We start from the raw sequence: 18,409 nt of genomic DNA, 5'->3' as shown, positions 1-18,409 counted from the left end.
TCGGCCTGGCATAAAGCCAGCCTGGTCCGGGTGGACCAAATCCAATATATGCGGAACTACGCGGTTGGCGATCATCTTAGCGAGCAATTTTGCCTCAACATTGAGAAGTGATATTGGGCGATAAGTGGAAAGGAGTTCAGGGGTTCTGCCGGGCTTCTGAAAGACAACAATCTCCGCATTTCTCCAATCCGCCGAAGACACTGATAATCAAACGTGTGTTGAAACGCGGCAAGATAGGAGCCTACAAGTAGGGACATGTACTTTTTATAAAATTCGCAGGGGAGGCCATTGGGGCTCTGAGCCTTACCAGAGCACATATCCGCTAGTGCCTCTTGGGCCTCTTCAATCGAAATCGGGGCATCCATGACGTCTCTAGTCTGGTCATCAAAGGTGCGGGGTGTCAAGTCATCAATGAATCGCTGAACTAACCACGGCGAGATAATTTCCAGAGGGGCGTACAGTTCAGCTTAGTATGCTGCAAAGCTTGCGGCTACCTGAGTCGGGTCCGTAAGCACCACGCCATGTGTGTCGTGCGTGCATGGAATAGAGATAGGGCGGAGCTCTCTCTCTGGCACAGGCAGTGGAGCAGGGTGCTCGATTTGTCTCCCCACTGATAGATTCGACTCGAGGTAGCCAATGAGGCCGCCCAGGCCTCACCCATCAATTCCCAGGCATATAACCATTGGGTATATATTAGTTGTCGACGCAAGCATTGTCTGTTCGCTTCCCGGCACGTGTGTTCCGTGGCCGTCAGCTGGGCTTCTAGCTCGGTCAGATGCTCTTGACGCAACCAGCGTTGTGTCATGCAGTAAGAGATGTCCATACGCCACAAGTTGTGTTTCCTTGCCTCCCATACAGTTGCCAGTGAATCTACGGATCCATTATTACGTGTAAAATAATCTGTGAGACATGAGTGTGGTGTCACCGATTCTTTTCGTCTGACAAGAGCCATGGTGGCAGACGCCAGCGGAAAGAGGGGCACCCAGAATCCAGTCTCAGTTCCATCAATAGCGGAGAGCGGTCGAAAGGCCCCAAGGCAGTATTTCAGTGGTTGCTAGGCTTAATGTATGTGTGGCGGATAAAACGATGTGGTCTATGCGGGAGAAGGAGCCGTGTATGCTAGAAAAGTATGTGTAGCCCAAGGATTTAGGGTGTAATAGTTTCCAAGGTATCTGTACCAGAGCCGCAGCAAGCGTTTAGTCAGATTCCATGTGAGAGGTGGGGGGGCGTACATGCTCCCCAGGCTTGTAAATGGAGCATCACTTAACTTTCAACATACGCAATCATGTTTGCCTCCTGGGCTTATGCTATTCCCATGGTATGGAGCAACCCATGTACACTCGTTAAAACTATGCTACATATGACAATGGTGTTTTCAGTGATGCCATCACTGATTTCAAGTGAGATGCCATGAGTGATATCTTCCAGAATGTCATTTAACATGCCATGAGTGATGTAATATATTAGGTCATAGCAGGCAGGGGTGCAAGTAATAGTTAGCTCAGTGAACTATAACTGGTTAATTTCAGTGGTTTTAACTGTTGGCGGTATATATTTTTGTTTACTCAGTGGCACCAGTTAGGTCAGCATTCCCATATGAAATGCTTTTTTTGTGTTTCTAATAACTTCGGCACCGTTCGACGAATCTCCAGAAAACCTCCCAAAAAACTGCTCTCTTTTACCTAGTTTGTGCATGGAACATTTTAGGGTAATTCATCAAGCGGGGGCTGATATGAAAGGGGGTCCAAAAGCGCGAAATCCCCATACATTTTCCATAGACTTCTTTAGGTAGGGCTACATCAAAAACTGCTAAACGGAATTACACCATGTTAAGCAGGAAGCTAGATCTTGGTCGGCAGATTGTGTTTTGTGTGGTTTGGTGTAAATCTGTTCAGTAGTTTTTTTTTTTAAATGAAGGGTCAAAAATATGTGTATATGTGGACTGTTGGGTCCACAAGGGATTGGAGAGAGACTCGTGTGAGCGCCAATTCAAAAACAGAGTGTTGTGATAGGTCCAGAGAGCTCCTTTTTCATACAGATATTACTGACAGCCATTGCTGGACTCGGGGACTTAGTCCCCTGTCCTGAAGTTTGAAAAACAAAAAAGGATACCCAGATCGTATCTGTGCATCCCCTATAGATATCCAGCATTTTTCCAGCTCAGGCCATTTCCGGCCACCTTGTTTCCAAAGATTGTCACCAGTGACCCCTCCCCCCCACTTCATCTGCATTACCTTACATAAACTCTCTCTTACTAATAGTTTCCCTCTGAGTCTTGAGGAGTGCACCATTTTTTGGGGGGATAGATATGCTGGTGACTTTAAAGCAACAGACACTATGATTGTTGACAATTTGCTGTAAAGGGCCATGTTGTTCTTGTGTTTTTTGATATTCTTATTGATCACAAATTATCATTGAGTGTCTCACATATAAAGAGAGAATCAAGCATGTTTATTTTGCACCAGTATTCACTGCGCCACTATGTGTCTTGAAATTATTTTTCATGAACTCCTTTGAATACATTTTATACGCCAGTTGGTTCTTTGCATGGAAAGTATTGTTACTAGTGACCAGTGTGTTTTTTGTTTTATGAAAGGAGTTAGAAGCAGTGCCTGGCAACCCCACAATGCGTGAGGTTGTCTGCCTCTGGGTGAATTGGCCACAGGGCCTTGCCTCAGGCCGTGGGCAGCGTCAGGTTGGCTACCTGTGGGGGGTTTGACACAGGGTAGGGTCGCGCACAGCCGAAGAATCACCGATTCAGTGTCAACTTGTCACTAACACACCCAGTGCCTCTGTAGTTTCAAGGCAATACCATGGGCCCAGTACACACCACGCACAGCCTGGTTTGCCCAGAGGGCTATCTACTAATGCACTGCCCAGCAGTCACAAGGCCAGACTTTCAGCCCTGCCAACTCTCCACTACTCTAGCTTGGTTTAGCATGGGTAGCCACACTCTGTTCTTTTTTTTATTTGCACTAGGCATAATTGGCATTTTAAATAGAACTTGGGCACTTTATTGTTGTATTATGCCGAGGTAATGTATTTTGCACTTTATGGACTTATTTGGGAATTAATGAGTAAGACAGTGATGTTTGGACTTAATATTGTTTTAATCATTCAAGCGGTTGATGGGTTGCTTGCTTAGTACTCTAACTGTATAGGCCTGTTAGAAGTGGATATGTGAGTGGCTCTGAACAAAGAATATCAGGCCCAGAAGTAAGCTTGCCTTGTAATAAACTATGCAAAAAAATGTGGTTTCATGTTCTGAATACTGCAAACACGTTAGAAGAATGAACTGTACAATCACAGTAGCAGATTCATTGCTGGAATGGCAAACAAGAATTACAATGTAATACAATTCAGCAACTGATACAAGTGTGGCTATTTCTTCGGGGAAAATTATTTGGTGATCAGGGGGAGGTGGCACCAGCACCTAAAAGTAAAGTTTGTAGGATGTGGGGGGGGGTGTATTGTGGAGAGAGAGAGAGAGAGAGAGAGAGAGAGAGAGAGAGAGAGATATCAAAAGATCAAAATCGAATTACACCATTGATGGCTTCACTTGCTTATTGCTGATATATTCTGAATTGTGTCTCCTGGTCATTTACAGGTATTTGAATTTTGTTGTGTGTTACAAAATATTACATCCTACAGCCTTTCCTTTCACACTCTCTGTACCTCTGCAGGAATTGTCACTTTTAAAACATGACTCATGGGGTGTGTCCAAGATAGCAAGTCGCACATCCAGGAACTCCGCTGGACTTTGAATGGTAGAGGTGAAAGTGTGCATTGCTTGTGCTGGATCAGAGTACAAAGCTAGTGCTTTCTGACAGATTGCCTAGTCTGAAATATATTCCAACCAGAGCAATGGCTTCTGACACTACCCTGTCTCAAATTCTAGATATCTAATCAAATTGCAGGTGAAGATCAGTTCAGTAACGTCTGGGAATAAGAATCTGAGAAGTTAAGAAGAGATAGAGTAATCAAAGAAGAGAGAGGAAAGCTGCTAGGGACGTACCATTACCTCCAGAATCTAACCCCCCCCCACACCCTATGGTTTTACCACCTCTATTATAAGATGGCAAGTCTATTGCCATGAGTGTCCTTATGTGACCAAATTCCAAATCTGTTTGATACAATGTCACACACTCTTTCTTTCTGTGGGTAATGAGTTGACATTTCTAGAGCTGGGCCTTCAATATTTGTTCAGTTGTATTACTACATTTAATTGTTTGGTGGTAGGAACTGGTTGGTTAGGATAAAAAGGAGCATCATCATTTTATCAATTGAGTTAAAAGACATTTTGGCAAGCGTATAGATTTAGTGGTGCCTATCTGAAAGTCTTTTAGAGAAAACAATGGTGTTAGTAGTCAGGCAAATGCCATAGGAGAATAGAGTTACTTACTTTCCATAACCTATGCAACTAGGCAGAGTGAAAGGCCCTATATCAAAAGAAAAAGACAGAAGACCCACTCAGAATTTAAGGTTTTGCTGTAAAAGGTCAGGTCGTTCTTTCAAAGACAATTGAGTAAACCTATATCATATAAGAATCAAGCATGAGCAACATTACCTAATGGGAGACAACAGCCAGCAGCAAAATAAATTCCCTGACAATGAAGGGAGCTGCTTTTCTGAGTTAAGAAATGAGTTCCAAACTGGGTAGTGAATACCATGTGATCAGCAGTGGGGAGGTGACTTTGTCTTATGGGCAGGAGAAAGTTTCAGGACTGATCGCTTATGGAGCTTCATGAAATTACATGGACATTGGGCACATGTAGTCATAAATCTACCTTCTTCTGCTAGTAGAGTGCAAGGCAATGTTCATATTGTCCTTGAGGAATGACCGAATTGATGGAGGGGATTTGTGGGTTTCAACTTGGCATGCAGATGAATGTTCAATCTTTAAATTAGAGGATTTTGTGTTTGATGCATCAGCGATCCATCAAAATTACAAAGGCAGTGGTTGTACAGTTAAATATTGTAGATGCATAAGGCTGCTTGATTTTCATAGGATACTGTTGTTTGGCCTCAGTTTAAAATTAATTAGAGTGAACCATTTGCCAGAGCTTATATTGTGTGGCTAATTTGCAAAACATTGTCTTAATAAATATTCTTTGTTTTAGTTGTAGGGCAAACATTTATTTTTTTCCTAGTGGCATCAGCAACATCTGTAAAAAACGTCCATGGATGTATTGTTTTTCCTAAAATCATTGTTGTTCTTTCCCTAGCTATCCATTGTAATAACCTCGATCAAGCTGTCTGCACAGAGGGTATTGACCTGAGTCAGGAAGGTAATCATTTCAAGTTTCCATTAACTCAAGATGACAACAATCAGAAGGTGCCCGAGCCAAAGGGTACGCCCAGGAGAGAGAGGTCTGAGCCAGACCCATCAAAGGTAGGCACAATTTAGTTTTAAGCTACAAATATGTATCTGCAGATATGTATTTTCTGCAAAAAACAGAGAATGATTCCAGCATTTTAAATTGATCTAGGGAAAATGACTAGATGAACCAAAGCATGAATTTCGACATTAAGTTTGGCTTTTGATGCATAGTAATTAGAATGCTTCCCTTTCTTCTGTATTCTTACTAGTGCCCTCTTCTAAGTTAACATGAAGTGTGTGTGGCATTTTCTTCAACATTGGGACAGGGAGCAAATATAGGTATTAAAGATTCCCTATGAAGTAATTTATTAACAGTTTTAAATAAAAAGATAATATTGTACACTGATGTATTTTACCAATCGCTAGCAAATGATATTGACTCATATTTGTATGTTGCACTATCAAGCACTGAATGAATATTTGAATCAATGTTTATATCAGTGGCAAAAAGGAGGAAAGGCCAGCTCTTGTTTCTTTCCTCGAAATATGGCAGTGCAGTAAACTTAGAAAATTCAAACTTTAAAAGACTGACTACACGGCACCAATGGCCATATATATGATGGATTCTACCTAGCAGTACCTGATGTTAAGAGGCATCTTTCTGTTCACTGGAGAGTATTTGGGTTCTATTCACAAAATGTATTGAAGAAAAAGTTGGAAGTATAGAAAGGAGGGAAGGAGCCCTCCCTCCACCTGTAGGATATAGATGAAACTCGGCTCAATGGTAGTACTTTATCAGTGCCCATTTAGAACTGCATGTAAGAGAATTCACTAACAATGTCACACAAAATTGTGCTTGTAACATGCATTATGCCTTTTTGTTAATGCTCTTGGAAGTACACCCCCTCAAACCAAACACCTTCTCTTGAATCCTTCTAGGGATGGGCGGACTCACTTGCTTCATTCCCTCTGTGATGAAGACATGTGGAGTAAAGTGGGGTTTGGGGTGTGGGAGTTCCTAAAGGCATCTACTGATTTTTATTTTTTATTTTGTAAAGATGGAGATTGAGGATGGTGTGGGAGTTTTGAGAATATGTGAATGATTGGAGAGCAAGTGAGACAATGGCTAACATGGAGAAAGTGTGCGGTTTTGGTTAGATATGGGATAGCCATGAGAATTATTCAGATTGGATTGAGGAAAGGTACAAGGAGGAGCAGAGTGTGAGGGAGTCTTTTAACTTTTAATAAATCACAAAGGCCAGCCTGACTTTTTTATGTTTAAAAAGCTTTATCAAAGAAACAGAGCGATGCAACAAAGGGACATTTTAACGTTATGTTATAAAAGAACATAAAGAGAAAAGATAAGTGGTAGGAAAAGTATAGTGCAAATTAAAACAACGAATATTACTTATGAAAGTAAATTAAATAACTGGTTTATTATTATAACCATCAAATTTGTATTTTATAACAACTTATTTCTGTATTGGAGGTACCAGTGACACATACGAAAATAAAGCCATTTTCCCAGCCGTACTCTGTGCCTATGCCGTCCACTCTCATTCACGAGAAACGAGAAACAGCTTATGTGTGTGTATGTTTATGTGTATGTATATATATATATTCACAGAAAAAAACCATAGGTTTCAGACATTTTATAGTTAGGGATTAGCATTTAAAAAACCTTAGAAATTCACTGTAGGTTTTATGGGTGTTATAGTTAGCTAGACATTTCACTTGTACAAAACCATTGAAATTCCTCCGTTATAGTTAGTTGTACTAACTATAACTAGCGCGCCCGCAATCCACTGCTGATGATGTCACATATTACATCATTCATGACATGGTCAGTGACATCACTGATGACATCACTGGTGACATCTCAAATGACATCACTGATGACATCATCCAGTGAATGTGATTTGGTTTGGTATTTAAATGTGTATTATATATAGCAATCTGCATTGAAAAATCAGTGGATATATAAATTTAAATATCTGGATGGAGGATTTAGTAGCAGTGTGATTGACTGTTTACTTGACTAATGTATACTGTCTCACTAAATATATTGGATAGTGACTAAACTTTGTTGTGTAAACTGCTGCACCAGTGGTTACTAGCTATGTAAAAGTCTATATTAGTTATTGATTAGTTAACTGAGTATTTGTATGGGAGAGTGAATATGTGTGTGTTTTGGTGGGGGATGTGTGACTTCCCAAAGATGTGTGAATCGTTGATTCAGTAGGTATATGAGGTTAAGACTATGGGGCCGTTTCTGATCTCGGTCGGTGAGCCCTCTGAGATGTGTCAGTAGCCTTACCTTACGGCCGAATCGTACCAGGAGCAGGACCGTCCGGGCGATGAAGTACGATGCAAAAAAATTCAAAATTCCCGACCGACATGTACGCCCCGACTTCATCCACATTTTCCGTCCGAGCCTGAACCGTAAACACACAATTTGCGTCACACGGCTCCATAAACACAGCTACTACTGGCCGGTCAAGTACGATGCGAAGTTCCTTCGTTCCGGACGGGTTGCCACATACTGCACATCACAGCACCCGGAAGAGCTGCATATCAGCTACGAATCGAGCCAGTAACACAATCCACGGTTTCGAAATGGAGCAGCTAGCAACGGTTCAAGACGGAGCAACATGAATCCAATCGCGCAGGTCATACCAGTCCTGTACATATATGATCGGATCAGGAACAGACGCGGACGACGCAGATGGTAAGTTGGACACCCACCATACAAACAAACTACACGTACACGCCAAATGTCACACACACCCAGGGTCCAGACCCTGTCCACCAGCAACAGGCCTCCTCAGAGTACCCATGGCCACCCCCACTGCCACCCCACCCATATGTGTCATGTTGCCTATCACTAATGTCACCCCACCCATATGTGTCATGTTGCCTATCACTAATGCCACCCCACCCATATGTGTTACGTTGCCTATCACTAATGCCACCCCACCCATAGGGGCATGTTGTCTATCAGTAATGCCACCCCACCCATATGTGTCATGTTGCCTATAACTAGTGCCACCCCACCCATAGGGGCATGTTGCCTATTACTAATGCCACCCCACCCATAGGGGCATGTTGCCCACCCATACTGCCACCCCACCCATTTGTGTCATGTTGCCCATCACTAATACTACTCCACCCATATGTGTCATGTTGCCTATCACTAATGCCACCCCACCCATAGGGGCATGTTGCCTATCACTAATGCCACCCCACCCGTATGTGTCATGTTGCCTATCACGAATGCCACCCCACCCATAGGGGCATGTTGCCTATCAGTAATGCCACCCCACCCATATGTGTCATGTTGCCTTTGCCTATCACTAATGCCACCCCACCCATAGGGGCATGTTGTCCACCCATACTGCCACCCCACCCATGTTGCCTATCACTAATGCCACCCCACCCATATGTGTCATGTTGCCTATCACTATTGTCACCCCACCCATATGTGTCATGTTGCCTATCACGAATGCCACCCCACCCATAGGGGCATGTTGCCTATCAGTAATGCCACCCCACCCATATGTGTCATGTTGCCTTTGCCTATCACTAATGCCACCCCACCCATAGGGGCATGTTGTCCACCCATACTGCCACCCCACCCATATGTGTCATGTTGCCCATCACTAATGCCACCCCACCCATATGTGTCATGTTGCCTATCACTAGTGCCACCCCACCCATATGTGTCACGTTGCCTATCACTAACGCCACCTCACCCATATGTGTCATGTTGCCTATCAGTAATTCCCCCCCACCCATAGGGGCATGTTGCCCACCCAAACGGCCACCCCACCCATATGTGCCATGTTGTGAATCACTACTGCCTCATAGACTCATAGGGGTCTGTGTGTCTTGCAATATTGACACCCCCACCCATAGGGTGGATTTTGCGCCACACATCCATCAAACATCAACCACAGGTATGTCAGCCAAATACATTTCCCCACAACATCATGCCAACAGTGTGTAGTGTCTGACAAATACCCTCAACAGTGAATTTGATTTACGACACACAATGTAACTACCATCACATGTGTGACCGACACCAGAGTGTGAGCTACACAAGTCAAGCTTCGCAATAGCACTGGGCCAATGTGTTCAAAACCCCCAACAGTGTGTACATCCAATGTAAAATGTGTGGACACAAACTGCAGCTAAATTTGAGCATTGTGGCAAAGGGTCTAAATCCTTCATCCTCACAGTGACCTCAAGGTAAGTATCATCATGGAAATAGCAAAACATGACAAACAGTATGTATGATTCCTGGTCATGTCAGCACAACACGTGTTCAGTCAACAATCATTTACCACCCAATGTAGGCACTGGTCACATCTGCCTGGGTATGGGAGTGCCCCTTAAATCACCTGCACATACACAATACTTATGTCTACAAGTTGCACAGAGAACACAGCGGACTTTACACCAATGATGCCCACACCTGCATGTACAGTGGAGAAGGGCCAACAGTCAGGGAAAGTTACAAATTGTACAATGTGAATCACAGCATATGTGCATAAGTGCAAGCCACAGATGTGGCCATGCTAATGAAATGTTGACATCCCTGTGCTAAATTAGTTAATCATGACAGACCCAGTCAGCTGCAAAGGATGACATGGATACCAACCTGAACAGGATACATATCTCATGGTCCACATGGAGTACATCACATCAACACCTCAGTATCAGACATTGTTAAATCCTGCACCATCACAGTAAGGTCAGGGTAAACAGCAACAACATAATGTACAGCTAAATCAAATGCACAAAGATAACAAAAAATGTTTTATTCATCAAATTCAAAGCTGAAAGGGAAAATCCAAAACAAAAATAAGTTCAATGTCCTGTCAAAACTACAAAGTCCAATGAGGGTGTGGGTGACACCTGTTACCCGTTGCTTACCTGCACTGCTAAGTACAAGGGAAATCCTCTCTGAGGGACATACATAGGGCAGGCCAGGCACCACAGGGAGAGGATCAGGGCTCATCAGAAGGAGGCTGTGAGGGGGTGGTGGGTGCAGGAGTCAGTGGCAACTGCAGTAGAGGTGTCTGACATGGTTTGTGCCGGCACAACTGTGGGGCACAAATCTGATGGGGTGGGTGCCGAAACAACTGCAGTGGGCAGGTCAGATATAGTGGACATGGTCCCCACTGCAGTGCCCATGTTAGACTGGGTGGTCGTGGACTCCACTGCAGTGCCTAACCCCATGGGAGTGGAAAGGGGTGCAGGTGAGGTTGGCAGCACAGCTGGGGGGGCACGGTCCCCACACTAGTTGCATTTACAGACAGACTGGAGATGGTGTCAGTGGAAGAGCAAGTAGAAGTTGGGGAGGGCTTGAGCATTTTGGGGATGATGTTTCTGTGGGTGGGGGAACCTGGGAAAGGGAGTGGTGGGGGAACCTGTGGTGTGCTGACCTGGGGGATGGAGGAAGGAGACTGTGCAGTGGAGCTGTGGGGCGGGGTGGGGTCTTGCTCTTCCGGGTATGGGGTGACTTGTGGGTGGGGGCCTAAGTCTGCTTGCGCCCGGGGGAGGGTGTCCTGGTGTGAGGGACACTCTTCTCTAGGTGTGTGGGCACTTCCTCTTCCCCCTGTAGTCTGGATCTGAGGGGAAGAGGCCTAGGTCACACAGGAAGAGCTTCTTAGGAGATGGGGTTGCAGGTGAGGCAAGGGAAGGGCTCTTGAAGGGAGAAGGATCGGAGGACTGTGGAGTGGTTGTGGATGCCTGTGTGTGTATTTCCCCTGACTTTGCTTTCCTGCACGTTTTGACTTTGGTTTGTGTGATTGTGTGCTGTCTGTGTCTGTGTCTGTGTGTTTGGGTGACTGTGCTGGTGTGTGTGTGCTGGGGACAGGTAGTGTGCTAGGAATTATTGATGGGGCAGAGGCTGAAGGGGTGAGGGACTGTTGGAGGATGGATACTGCTGCCGTCAGGGAGTAGGCCATTGACTGATCGGTCCTCTGTAGGGCAGACATGCCCGATGAGATGCCCTCCATGAACGACACCAGTTGTGTCAACAGACTGGTGTGTGCATGAAAGACACTCAGCATTGATGTCTGCCCTACATGGATCTGTTTAAGCAAGTCCACAGACTGCACACTCAGGGCAGCAGTGGACACAGGGGCAAGGGTGCGGTGCCTGGTATGAAGAAGACATGCTCCCGAACACGGGAGCTGCCATGGACCTCTGGGATGGGAGACGAGGGGAGGTTGGTGGTGGTAGTGGTGGCGGGAACAACCTCACTATCTGTGGTTTGCTGGCTGCTGACACCCGCCCCCACAAGGGAGTCATCCTCCGAGCTGCTGTGGTTCTCAGCCGAGGTGGATGGTGCTGAGGACTCCTCGGTGTGGCTACCCTCACCCTCTGTGCCACTGGGTCCCTCCAACTCCTCAGTCGCTGACCCAGGCTGGCTCTGCGGCTCTTCCAGTTCCCGTGGCGCTGTCTCCTGTGCCCGTGGATGTATCTGCATATAAGTACGAAAACAAGGCCCACATTAGTCGCCTGCACTGACTGCACACAACACTGTAAATACTGCACATTACAGGGCATGCACTGGCATCCTCAGCTGATAATTGCTCAAAATGCCCACACTGGGCAATAACCAGTCTGACCATCAACCATGGCACCCATATCCCTCCTGGACCTGTACCCATATGCCTGTTGCATGCTGGCTGATAATATCCCAAAGTGCACACATGCACCACCTACACAGTTGTTGTACATGCAAATGACCAGGTAGAAGTTAATTACTATAAACATACATCACATCAGAGGCCAATCACTCCGTACAGGTGTCAGGATGAATGTATGCCCAGAGTCACATTTCACAATCTTGTGATGCCTAGCAGCACCACACACAATGATGTCCTCACGTCCTAAATGTCAATGACACAATGGGGTGCATGGAGCACCTCTGACTCCAATGCAGGATCCCTCTTCTCAAGACAATGCCCTGGCACAGACATGCATGGTAAGTCAGTCTTCACTGCCACATGTCATGGAACAATGCGTCTGGACAACATCAATCTGCACTGTGTCACAATCATAAGTTATGCTCATACCAAACTCTGAAGCTGACAAGTGCACTTGTCCGTCCCCTGCCAAACACTGTTCTTGGACTATGATGAACCCACATCACTAAAATAAGACATATGAGTGACTGCAAACACAACTACCTGAACATGAGCACCTCACAGTCTGCTGCTAATGACACACAGCTACGTGAAAGTCACTATTGCATACAGCATTGTGCACAGTCAACTAACCACACCCCTATATGTTGTACAGGTATCATCCTCATTGTCACAACTCAGATTAGTGTGGCCGTTTTTCAATTAGTGATAGCTTACTGCTCAGAATCTCTGCTGGGTTTGTAGTCTATCAGTGATGTCCCTGGGGATATGGTAGAGAAGCTCTTCAGCTGGATGGCCAAGACCCCCTTCATATACTTCAATCAATCAGTGAGTCTTGTAAAGAGCTGCTTGTCACCTACGGGGGGTCTCCAGGCGCTGGCGGGTAGTGCGGGCCTTGATCAGCAGGTGATGGCAGTCGAAGAGTCAAGTCTTGAACTTCTTCCTGAAGTCCTTCAGAGATGGGGAGGTGCGCAGGTAGAGGGGGAGGATTTTCCAGCACTTGGTGGCGAGGTAGAGGAAGGAGGGCCCTCCACAGCGGCTATGACGGGTGGGCAGAATGTGGGCAAGGGCGAGACTTTGCAGAGTTTCTTAGTGCAGTATCTGAAGCTTAATGAAGGAGGTGGTATTAAGTTAGGAACTCTGATTCAATAGGATTTAGTATTCAGTCCACAATGGCAGTAATATTAGCCAGTATTATATTTGATTAAATCAAGTGCTGCTGTTGCAACTATAGGAAATGTAATACAGTTACGAAAATGTACAGCAAAGAAAACTAGGGGGTCCTGTAACCATCAAGGTCTTAGATACTACACTGACACTATTGCATTCCTTACAATTATTTTTACAAGGGACCAAAACCCCTGAAGTGGGGCCTCCCAATGCGTTCTTTGTCATCTGATAGCTCGGTTTATCAGCCACTTAAACTACTACGAACAGTATTCCTCGTTTTCCAGTGAATACATGGATAAAAGAAATCTGCGGAGTGATCCCTGTATCATTTGTCTGGCAACTCAAGGTTTCTGGCCGACAACTCAGGGATGTAATCCAATGTTGTGGTGCCTTCACTACAGACCAATAGCCTGCCACACAACAGTGAACAGGAATGGATGCTACTGCCTGGTAAATGGCTTCGGATCAAGTCTCTAGTTGGTGGGGTCTCTTGTGCACTGGAGTAGCTGGGCTAACATGCTTTTTTTTAAAAATCCATGAAGGGGAACGATAGTGACTCTAACTGATCCTACATCAGTTCAGGTGCCAAAGGAGCCTAAGCTTTTATGTTTCGAATTTGAGGAAAACATAATTATCCTGGGTCTGAGTGTTCAATTTTGGGAGGCAAGCATAGCATGGAAATGGAATACACTGCGGCAAATATGCTGTGACTTCATTCCCAAGATATAAACTAGAATTGAACCTTTTGTGCCTTATTGGTGCAGCAGTGACACAATGTCTGAAGTTTGCATTCTATGTAAATAGGGTGGAGAGGAAACATGTTCACGAGCCAAGCACTGCATGGAGACCTTGGATGCTCACCCACTAAAAATCATCAAAAATAGCGCCTTGGATGAGGTCGAAAGGGTGCGCAGGAATAGCTCTGCCCAGCATTAATCTGATGTAAAAATAGGCTTGATGAAAACAACAGATTTAGAGAACTATGCCTCCTGAACAATGTGACCAATACATCATATTCAGAAACCAAGACGCTTAACTTTGACTAACGACAGAAAAGGGGGCTGGCACACCATTATAAGACTGATTATAAAGTATTGTAGTCCTCCACTTTCCAATCTGGGAATGCTAAAGCTGCATTGATGCCTCTAAAACTTGGATAAGGATGGACATAAGAACCCTCTGTGTACATTTTGAAAGAATGCAAAATATTTGAGGGTAAAACAAAGAGGAATGTTCAAAAACAGGATTTGTCAAACATGTGAAATTGCATTCCAACGACTAAGGTCATTTAAAGTTTAATAATGGGTACCGTTTCAGTGTATCTAAATTGATCGATTGCGGTATCATAATTGCTGTCAACACACATTGGGACAAAGATTTTTAAAAGTACGGATGGCTGGCATGAGCTGATAACCAGAGATCGAAAGAACAAAGGGCATCATGATAATGAAAAAACGCTTTGCTATAAAATGTTATATTAGCACAGGTGTATCGTCTAAGTGAAATTAAGGACAAGTGAAGATAGAATAACGCTGAGTACGAAAGTTCAGGACGCTGGAATTTCGTTGTGAACTGAATACTGGGATGCTTAGGTTTATTTATGGCACAGTTGTTTTGGCTAATAGATCCAAGATCTACAGAAAAAGAGTTTATCTGCAGGCCACATGCTCCTCCTGGCGCTGAATCACCCAGTCCCTTCTTTGGGCCTTCAAGGAGCGGAGATATTGGAGATTAATCTGGTCGTGGCCTCTGTGTCGGACAGGCTGCACTTTCTGAGAAAGTCTTTGAAATGGAAGAAAAATACACATTATCATTTTGCTCCAGCTGGGGTCAGGGCAGCAGCTCATGTCACCTGCCTGTCGGATCACCGGCTGCACTTTTGCTCCCTCGTGAAATGGATTAACAAAATAAACAAGTGCGCGCTGCTCCGGCTCGGCAAGCAGGATCTGCCTGCTCACCGTCACCCACCTGCGCGCGCGCTCTCTCTTCCATCCCTCCCTCCCCCACCCCTCCCGCGTCCTCACGTTGTGCCTACCAAAAGAAGGAATCGATTATAAAAGAGCCTTACTCTCATTGTTAACCCCCCGCCGACCGCCCCTCCCCTCGCGCCCCCGTGAAGTAGATACCCTAATAGAAGATACCTTTCACGTGTATTTTTAATTCTTTGGAACACCATTTGTGCTCAGGTTGTGCGGGGTTCTGCGATGCAGGGCGACCATGATGCACCTGCACCAGAAGAGTGCATGGGATGTTTTCTCAGCTGCGACCTTGTACCCTGGCATGGCAGACCCAGCCTCTCATCCTCCTAAGGCATATTGTATTTAACGAAGTTAATATTATAGCCCGTGACCTGACAGCCAGTCTCACTTATAGGAGGAGGGTGACTCAGGACCTGGCCAGTTGCTGGTCTGACACGTTGAGAGGCCACTCACAGGAAGGGCAGCAGGACCCGACTTTGTAAACTGCTTAATGAGGCTTACTGTTTTTCACTGCTTCCAGCACCCCCTGGCTCCCCACTCTACCGATTCCTTACATTTGTATTTTACTTTTATTGTCACAGTGGAAGAATGCATTTCATGAAAAGGCATATCACAAGTAGGGATGCTGCTTCCACCACCCAAAAAAATACTGCCCATTTGTTGTTTAAAGAGCCTGCAAAGGCCTTGCCTTGAAAGTAAATAGGGTTGTAAATAAATTCCGTCTTTGTTTCCCTTAATTATTACACATCACAAAAGAAGCCCCGAGTTAGTAGGGAGGTCTAGCATGGGACTCAATGGGTCTAAGTGTATATCTGGGGAGTTCCCTTTTTAAGGACTGTTCCACTCACACACCAGAGGTGTCATGCTTCATCATAGGGGTACCTCCTCCCGTGAGAGACCTAGTCCTCATGGGGGCTACAACCCGCTCGCTGCGAGGGAGGAGCTCAGGGTTGTTTTGATAGGGAGGGTGGGTGTCCTAAAACCCCATGAAGGTTCGGTGTGTTTGAAGTGATTAAAACTGGCTATGAGGTCCGCTATAATGCTACCTTTATTCAGCTGCCAGTGTCAGGATTAAAACCAAAATAACACTCGTAGTGCAGTCCTGTCGCCGGACGAGAGCTGACCTGTGAAGAATCGCACGCACAGCAGTTGTAGCTCCCGTACCGTATGGCTAAGAAGCCATGACAGATGTAGTGAACTCCGACGCCTCGAAGGGTATACGTTGAACATACTGAACAGTGAAAATGATCCTGGTTCAGTATTGTCTATTTTATCCTATCATGTGTTATCCTGTGCTTTTTGCACATACTATTCACTTATTTATTGCAGTAGCAATATCACCGAACCTGACGAAAGCCGTGACACTAATCAAAATCAATCAGGCTGAAACATGTTGGTCTTGTAAGAGCACCGAGGCCTTGAATCCTAGCACCTGCACTACGAGCGTTATTTCGGTTTTAATCCTGACACTGGGCAGCTGAATGAAGGTAGCATTATAGCTGACCTCATAGCCAGTTTTATTCACTTTCAATCACTTGTAACATAGCAGTGCACCATTTTCAAACACACCGAACCTTCATGGGTTTAGAGGGGGGCTGTCCTTAAAAAGGGAACTCCCCAGATATACACTTAGACACATTGAGCCACATGCTAGACCTCCCTACTAACTCGGACCCCGGGCTTCTTTTGTGATCTGCAGTTATGAATGGGGAGTTGGCTCCCGCTGATCCTTAAACCTCCTCTAACCCCTGTGTGTGATTCCTTCAATTATTAGTCATGGATCATTAATGCATCCCCACACCATATTTAAAAGTTCTTTCTGTACATATTTGCTGTTTGAAGCTAAAAAATGGGCTTTATGTGATTTCGCCTATTTTTGTACTGGTTGGCACATAGAAATACTTACCTGGCGACCCTAATCATCAGACTGAATGTTTGTTGCAGGTTCAGCACATTGTTTATTTCCTCCAGCCTCCATCCCTGATTGATGCTATAATCGCATGATATTAACTGCTGGCATAACGTTTCAGATATGTTAAACTACTGCAGAGTTACTCCAAGTGTCTGGGGATATATCCTGAATTCAGACAACCCACTCCTCATTCTGACCCTTCACTTTTACGCTCACCTTTCATTCAAAGCGATGACACTGCTCACCATGCACTCACACCATTCACCCTGCTCCTATCCTGCGCTCATACAAGCACACCGCTCACCCTGCATGCACATGACACTCCACTCATCTGTCATTTTCAACACTCACCCTACACTCACATCTATAACTCTTCCCACACCATGCACTCACGCTGTTACCCTGCACTCACATCATTCATTCTCCTACCCTGTGATCACATAGACTCACTGTACACTCACAGCAACCACACTTCACACATGCCTCTCACCATCAACTCAAGCTGTTCCCCCTCCACTTACCCTGTGGTCACATGAGCACACTGCTCATCCTGTACTCGCAGTGATCATACTGTACCAACACCTAGTGCCATCGACTGGAAACAACCCAAAACACAAGGTGGACACACCACATTTTCACAGTGTACCATCTTATGGCCTTTGGGAGCCAGAAGAATATCTGTGATGCCTCTGTTCCCATACAACCTCACGCTCGTATGCCGTAGGACAGGAGGTGCTCAGAATGGCTCCCTGCTCCCAGGGCCAGCTTTATTGCTGGTGGCACCAGGTCCAACAATCTTTTTTTGGCACCTCCTCCATGACCATCTTCTCCACGGATTCCCTCACTACCACCCTCCAACAATGCCCTTCATCTCTCCGTAACTACTCTCTCACCTGTATTTCATTTGTTTTCTAGCACTATTCATACCAGTGTAGGTTGTTGCGGCACTTTACATCTCATACACAGATTGTACAGAGACAATGAATCATACATGTGTAAATCAGTCCATAGGAAATGTTACATAAGGAAAGTCTCTTAAAAGTCTTAATTTGATTAAAGACACTGGTGTGAGTATAATGCTGTCAGCCCGACCATTTATTTATGTAGCAGAGAAAAACTACACATGACAGAGTTGTTGGGAAGTTACATATAGCCAAGTAAAACATGTATAATGTCCTATGAGAACTTTTCCGCAATCATAGACTGAGAAGATTCTTTGTAGATTCAGCAGGGACTGGCATCAGAAATAACATAGCCAGACGTAAGATAATAAAATGCACCTTCATAAAACGAAGGAAAAAATGCAACCAGCCTTTTAAATACAGCAGAGCCTCAATTAAGTTTCAGGAACCGACCAAGAAAGTTTTGA

The 18,409-nt window shown here is 45.0% G+C and overlaps 1 protein-coding gene across 1 annotated transcript in view; it reads left to right on the top strand.

The window, feature by feature from the left end:
* Positions 1-18,409, top strand: part of SAMD12 (sterile alpha motif domain containing 12) — a 1,349,936-nt gene that overhangs the window by 81,957 nt on the left and 1,249,570 nt on the right. The window contains exon 2 of the mRNA XM_086966143.1: positions 5,226-5,392. Coding sequence (XP_086822269.1) covers positions 5,226-5,392 — 167 coding nt within the window. The remainder of the gene's footprint in view (positions 1-5,225; positions 5,393-18,409) is intronic.

This window comes from Lissotriton vulgaris, chromosome 4_1 (genome assembly GCF_964263255.1).
Source record: "Lissotriton vulgaris chromosome 4_1, aLisVul1.2, whole genome shotgun sequence".
NCBI lineage: Eukaryota > Metazoa > Chordata > Amphibia > Caudata > Salamandridae > Lissotriton > Lissotriton vulgaris.
Note: the sequence above shows the minus strand (reverse complement) of the source record. Positions and strands in the feature narration are given on the sequence as shown.